Source organism: Oryza brachyantha, chromosome 5, assembly GCF_000231095.2.
Source record: "Oryza brachyantha chromosome 5, ObraRS2, whole genome shotgun sequence".
Taxonomy (NCBI): Eukaryota; Viridiplantae; Streptophyta; class Magnoliopsida; order Poales; family Poaceae; genus Oryza; species Oryza brachyantha.
Window position 1 is genome coordinate 14329443 of NC_023167.2, and position 7770 is coordinate 14337212.

Consider the following 7770-nt stretch of genomic DNA (forward strand, 5'->3'; position numbering starts at 1 on the left):
CTGACTCAGCCTCGTCATCCCTGTGCCCCCCATCGCCCACCTCGCTAGCACTGGCAAGGTCCGTTTACCGTGCCCTCCTCGTCATCTCCTTTCTCCTCTTGCTCTATTGGATCCACCACCTCCTTCCTCCTCCTTGGCTGCCCTAGATATGCCACGCCACCATTATGTCCACTGTTGTCCACCCTAGATCGAGTGGCATTCCTATCTCTCGCCTCACATACTTCGTCTTAAACAACATGTCCCATAGAATCCGCCAGCACTACCATCTAACTAGCTGGTAGCCTTGTTCTTGCCCCACCTCTCCTCCATAGTCTCTAGTGGCTTCCGTCGTCATCTTCACCTCCTAACTAATCGTGTCACCTCCCTCTCCACTTTGCTCCTCCGGCCACCCTGCTAGCCCTTCTCTTCAATAGCCCATACCATTGCTACCAGTTACACATTGCCACCTGCCCTTTCCACCTCTAACCATTGGTTTGGCCACTACTTATAGTCATCTATTTAAACTCAGAAAAACCCAATTCTTTCCTCCCTTCACCAACCCCATACCTTGACCCCCTATGTCAATTATAGCGTACTACAACCATCAACAAGCATCGTCATTGGCGCTAAAGAAGAGTAGAGGCTTATTGTCACAAGAAAAAGTGGCCTTTATCCCTGTCACTAGTCAACTACCCCCTTTCCCTCATTTCTCCACCAAATCTCAAGCTTGAAGACAATGACGTAGTGTTGGATTGTGATCCAACGACTAGTGCAAATGTGATTGAAATATGAAGAGGATTTCAGACGCCTTAAGGCTAGCAATCCCCAAACACTATTTTGTCATTACACCAATAAGTTGTGTGGGCTATGAGTATAACAAGTAGCGGTTTGAATAATTTCACCTTTTGTTGCTTAACTTGTCCCTAGGTGAAGGGGATTATGACATCTTTAGGATAGAAAAATTATGTAGAAATTTCACATAAAAATTATCACACTAGTTCACAACATGGTCTAAATAGCTTTAATTGTATCAAATCAGTCCTAAACCTTCGAATTTTTAGTAGACAAGACGTATAACTAGTTTACTAAGACAAATACAAAGAGATAAATATATACATATACTAATTGAACAATCTACAATATTAAAAACAGACAATTTATAGAAAATGATACATAATCAAATAAATAGTGAACGAATTTAGCCATTCATCTGATTGGGACCGATTTGTGGTAGTAACAGTTTAGATTAAGGCTAGGTTTGTGATTGTTATATGTTGTGATATGCTATATGCCTATCTTTTAAGGCGTTGTGGAAATAAAAAATTAAAACATTGTCGTTCGTTTACCTTACAAATTGTGGTTTGATAAAATTAAGGGAAAAACTGCCCGTATCGTCATTACGCCTAGCATTGAGTGGGCTGGATATTTACCTTATCAACCAGTAAATCAATAGGGTACTATTTGATTAGGCACCTGAATCGGACTGAACGACTGTTTGTCAGGCTACTGTTCATCTATTCTTTCGAATCGATGAAGTAAGACCATTGCATATAGTACGGTGACCCATCCATACCGTTACGAACGTGACACCCTTAGTTCCCATCAAAACATACTACGTAATTCCACTGAAAAAAGCATACTAAGTAACGTTGTGCATGGCCTGTTGTACAGTCACTTAAGACCTTTTATTTTTTTTCTTTACAAGTATTACCAAGAATGTATCAGATAGTTCCACTATAATATTAGTCGGTACCAATTTAGTATCAGTTGGTACCAGTTAATATTGTTCTGGTATCAGTTAGTATTATCCTAATATCAATTGGTACTAATAAAATTTCTTAGTGGATTTGGTTAAGGAAAGACGCATTCAACCGATGAAAATCTTATTCGAAAGAGTCCGAATGTAAGAAGGAATCGTGAAGACCAAGGCACGACGTCGTAATTTTATCTATTAATTACAGTTAGTTTAGGATTTTTCCTTTATCTTTAAGGAAAGGAAGTTAGAGTCCAATCGAGACTTATTATTTCATTTTGGCTATTAGGAAACAGTGTTGTATTCAATAAAAATTAGAGATTGAGTCCAAATAGGATTTGTTATTTCCTTTTATCTATTAGGAATTTATCTGATATGGACTCGTATCCGCTCGTGGGTATAAATATATATGCCCGAGGTCAACGTAAATCATCTACTTCTCATAATATAAATCAATTACTTTCGGCGCGTCGCCACCCTCCTCACCGAGGTTTCAAATATGTGCAATTATGATGGTGATACAATTAATACACCAAAGTGATTTTTTTTATTTTTTGAAATTACGATTTTTTAAAGAAAAAACTCAAATCAAGACTCCATCCCAAGTGTAGAATCTATATACTGGAATCTATTATATATAAAAAGTAGTATGAAAAGGAGACTCCATGTTGTATCTAAGATTAATCATAGGAAAATAGGGAGAAAAGAAAAGATATTTTTTTTCTAGATCGGACAACTATAAGAGAAAAAAAAAAAGATCCCCAATCCAAGGAAAGTGAATCTCTAATTAAGATAACATCCGCGATCGTTGCTAGATTTTCATGGTAATGATGCAGCACCATGATCCCGTTTCAGATTATGTTTGTTTTTAATCGGACAAAAAAAAAGACAAGATCACGTTTCAGATTTGTACAAGAAAAAAAGAGAAAATAACGGTTTTGATGGAATCGGACAAGAAAAATCAAGGAAAATATAACCTTTGGTTGGAATCGACAGGGAAAATAAAACGAAAATAACAGGAAAAAATGATAATGTTTTTTTGGAATTGGACAATGAAAGAAAAGATCAATTAAAAATAAAAAATAATAATAAAAGAGTCCATGCGTAAGTACATTTTAGAAAAATCAAAATCTTGGATTTAAAATTAAACAAAAATCCAAATATCGGATTTAAAATATAAAAAAAATCCAAATCTCAGATTTAAAATTTTAAAATAATTGATATTGAGGGAAGAGTCCATCTATAAATATAATTTTAAAAGATTTAAAAATTCAGTTTAAAATAGAAAAAAATTAAGAGGAGTAACCATATAAATATAATTTAGAACTATCTAAAATTTAAATTACAGATTAAATATTATGTATAAAAGAGTTTACATACGGTACAGTTTATAATACAGGTAAGTGGGCTTTCATGTAAAAATATAACTTAGAAAATTTTAAATTTGAATTAACAATTAAAATGTAATTATTATCAAAATAATAAACACTATATAAATACAATTTATAACGATGCGCGGTAATAAACATTATATTAATACAATTTATAACGATGCTAACCGCGCAATATGCGCGGGGCACCACTCAATAATCCCCTAGTTAATAGGAAAAGAGAAATCAACGGAAAATGTATTAGGCTACATTGAACATATAATTTTATTTATAGTTACTAATTTAGAATTTAGACCTATTAACAAACAAATTGCTTTACTCTGAGTAAAGTCCTTTTTGTGGGGATTAAAAATACACCTAGCTTTTGGCAAAAATTCAATTGCAAAGCACGTACGACTGCACGGTTACCAGCTTGTCTAACGGCGGCACAATAGCTTTCTATATACATCCACACCAGATTAATCATTCTGCGTGTCATCATTAACATTAACTCAAGAAAAACTCAGAAGCGGTCTCTTCATTCGTCTATTGCTTGGGCACGTGCTCACAAGCTACATACAATCATTTTTAGAGAAAAACTCCATGTATTGGTTACATGGAACAAATACAAAATATAGAAAATAATGTATTAAATATTATAGGGACAGCTAAGTAAACAATATATTATATAAGTTATCTATTTCATTTCATTGTCTATATATATATATATATATAGCTTATAGACAGTAGCTGTCTATATATTATTATACATGCCCTAGAGCTGACGGGATGTCAAAAGTAACCATAAAACAGGGGTACAAACATTGGTCCCTCGCACGCCTCTACGTACGATTTTTAACAGTGAAACGTTCGATATAAAAACGGTGTGTAAGCCGAGAATGGCGCAGCTCTGTGTCTCACACACATACGCACAGGCACAGCTGAGGCAGACGCACGCGCGCGAAAAAGGATCGAGAGAAACCCGCTTGTTCTTCGTCATGGGCGGCGCGGACGCAACCACGTTGCACGTCGCGGTTCACGCCCTAGCGAGCTCGCTGCAGCCGCAGGTGGCCACCGTCTTCTTCGTCTCCGCCGCGTGCACGGTGGTCCTCGCGCTTCTCCTGGCGTCGCTGCGGCTGCGGCCGCCGTGGTGGTGCGCGTGCCCGGTGTGTGAGGCGTACGTGACGGCGTCGTGGGCGCGCGAGTTCGACAACCTCTGCGACTGGTACGCGCACCTGCTGCGCCGCGCGCCGGGGCGAACCGTGCACGTGCACGTGCTCGGCAACGTGCTCACCGCCAACCCTGCCACCGTCGACCACATGCTGCGCTGCCGCTTCGACAACTATCCCAAGGGTGCTCCCTTCTCGGCCATCCTCGCCGACTTCCTCGGCCGCGGCATATTCAACGTCGACGGCGACGCCTGGCTCTTCCAGCGCAAGCTCGCCGCGGCTGAGCTCGCGTCGCCGGCGATACGAGCCTTCGCGGGGAACGTCGTGGCCTCCGAGCTGAGGTGCCGCCTTGTTCCTCTGCTTCACTCTGCCTCCAGCGACGGCAGCGAGAGGCTGCTGGATCTTCAGGACGTCTTCCGCCGCTTCGCGTTCGACTGCATATGCAAGATCTCCTTCGGCCTCGACCCCGGTTGCCTCGAGCTCTCGCTGCCGATATCGGCGTTCGCGGACGCGTTCGACACGGCGTCGATGCTCTCGGCTCGGCGCGCCACGGTGCCCATGCATGTTGTCTGGAAGTTGAAGCGGTTACTCAACATCGGGGAGGAGCGGGAGCTCCGCGATGCGATCCATCTCGTTGACGCGCTTGCCGCCGAGGTCATTCGGCAACGGCGCAAGCTCGGCTCCGCCGCCTCCGGCTACGACCTCCTGTCGCGCTTCATGGGCTCCATCAACGACGACAAGTACCTCCGCGACATCGTCGTGAGCTTCATGCTTGCCGGCCGCGACACGGTCGCCTCAGCTCTGACCGCGTTCTTCTTGCTCCTCTCGGACCATCCCGAGGTGGCTGCAGCAATCCGTGACGAAGTCTTCCGCGTCGCCGGAGGAAGAGACCCCATCGCCGCCTCCTTCGAATTCGACAAGCTCAAGGACATGCACTACGTGCACGCGGCGCTGTACGAGAGCATGCGTCTATTCCCGCCGGTGCAGTTCGACTCCAAGTTCGCCGCCGGCGAGGACACGCTCCCGGACGGCACGTTCGTGGCCAAGGGCACACGGGTGACCTACCACGCGTACGCCATGGGCCGGATGGAGTCCGTCTGGGGCCCCGACTGCGCCGCGTTCAGACCGGAACGGTGGCTCAGCGGCGGCCAGTTCGTGCCGGAGAGCCCGTACCACTACCCGGTCTTCCAGGGCGGCGTGCGGGTCTGCATAGGCAAGGATCTCGCCATCATGGAGATGAAGGCCGTCATCGTCGCCGTCGTCCTTAGCTTCGACGTGGAGGCGGTCGACCGGAGCTCGCGTCGGCCCAAGTTCGCGCCCGGGCTCACCGCCACGTTCGCCGGGGGCGTCCCGGTCAGAGTGCGCCGGCGAGCGCGCGCGAGCGGGCACTGCGCGCCAAGCTAGCTCAATCAAATACGTCGCGTCGCCACGCGCGAGCGATCTATTCGTTTTTTTTTTCTTCTCTTCTTCTTCTTTGAAACGGGAAACATTAGTCTATGTCAGCATGCCCATGGAAAGCTGCACTGATCTATGTGTCACTCGAGTCAACAGTCACCACTCAATTTGGCAAGTGCGCTGGGTTCTTATCCTCCACTCAAGATTCCTTCGTAGACCATAATTAAAGATTTTTCGATCACACAGAAGATGTACAATAACACATAGGTCTCTTCCACACTTGCTGCATAGATAAAAAACCATTTATAAATATATATTAAAAGATTTTTTTAAAATAACTCAAGGTATCATATTTTTTAGGGTAGAAATTTAGTACCTTGGGATACCAGAATTTTACAATAATATTTTTGGTACCTTAAGTTACTTCTCTTTGATGTAAAAAACCTCATACTAAAAATTCCAATTAAACCATGTAGACTGTATAAATGTAACTAGGAGAATTTAAAACCAGATCAGAAAAGTCCTATGCACAACTCCACCACACGCCTATTCTTTTTGATCACCGAATAAAAGTTGCAGCAGTCACTAAAGTCTGCGTGTGTGAATGTATATAATTATTTCATCCCGGCGTATATATTGTTATTTCAAACTTCAAAGAATAATTCGTACTTCTGATGCCATTCTTGAGAATTTTTTTGGCAGATTCTTAATGTTATAGAATGCACATCTAGATATTCTTCCGCGTGGCCCTCTTTTCATACGGACCAACGTCAATTATTGCAAGGTGGTCGGCCATAAAATTAGAAAATTGTAAAGTGTTTAATTTCCATTAATAAAATACACAACTATATGGATAAGTGTTGACTGATCGATGAGGGTGAGTTGCAATGGTGTCTGCATCAACAGGATAAACAGGGGGATTATCTAAAGATGACTCTTTTCGATACATAAGCATATGATTTAGAAATGTATAGTGTACTCTAGTCGCTAGTCAGACTGACTAGTGATGAGATCAAGAGGTGTCGTGAGCACCGGCATTTAGACTAGTACTCTCTTCGTCTAAACAAACTAATTTTTAAATCAACCTAAGCAAAATTCTTTTTTAATAGAGCATCAAGGGTAAACATAAGGTAAGCTCCATGTGTTAATTCTTTAGTGTTTTTACAAAAATTGTCACTGTTTTTTTTTCTAAATTGTAATGATACGAACCACTAGAACTATGGTTTTTTTGGTATCTTTGTAATTTCTTAGTAGTAACTTTACCATAATGATTCAAGCAAGTGATAAATGTACAATCACCTTAACTCTTTCGGTTTTTAGAACATGTTTCCTTTTTATACGGTAGGACTGTGCATTTCCTCTTATAACCTTCAGCCACGGGTTATAACCGAAAGTGATTTTGAAATTCGAAGTTTGTTTCTAAAAAAGTTAATTATAGATAGTCTTTTAACATGTCCTCTTTGCCGCCACTAAACGAGACCCGGCCGAGCAACGAAAGTGAGAAGAAAATTCTTAAAGTTAACAACAAAATCCAATCTCTGAAATTCAAAATCAGCTTCCAATTATAATCCACAATTGAACCATGCAGGATTTACTGTTCTTGTAAGAGTGAGATGATCACTAGCGGTGGATCGATGCACAGCTACAGGTGTGCTTAGGACACCAGTAGCTCGAAATTTCAGTACCGTCGGACCATCTTAACCCATGAATAGAGAATTAAATTTGTAAACGTGATAGGTGTACATAGGTAATTTTTTTTTAAGATTCGTCCCTTGGTCACATGATGCTGTCGGCCGTGCTTTTACTAAACAGTTTGCAAAGAAAGGAAAACAAAAGATCAGTTTGAAAATTAAAACAACCCATTTTTTTCCAGTTACTGTGAGAACAGAAATAATTCCCCCCAAAAAAAGTGAAGCTGAATTCCTTGAATTCACAGGCCAAAACTTAACCTATCATCATTTGCTTGTTAGCTTATCAGTCATACTTATAATTTTATTTCAAAACTTAATTTTATGGGCTTATTTTTATCTTTTTGAAAAGCACCTTGAGTTATGAAAAATTTTAATGTAAAATTCTGATACCTTGTACCTCGATGTACTAAATT

General features: G+C 41.6%; 1 protein-coding gene across 1 annotated transcript; it reads left to right on the forward strand.

The window, feature by feature from the left end:
- The first annotated feature begins 3963 nt into the window (after positions 1-3963).
- LOC102703777 (cytochrome P450 94C1-like) lies at positions 3964-5930 on the forward strand. The gene has a single exon (XM_006654416.3). The coding sequence runs from the start codon at positions 4002-4004 to the stop codon at positions 5673-5675; it is 1674 nt and encodes a 557-aa protein (XP_006654479.2). The 5' UTR covers positions 3964-4001; the 3' UTR covers positions 5676-5930.
- Positions 5931-7770: the final 1840 nt, after the last annotated feature.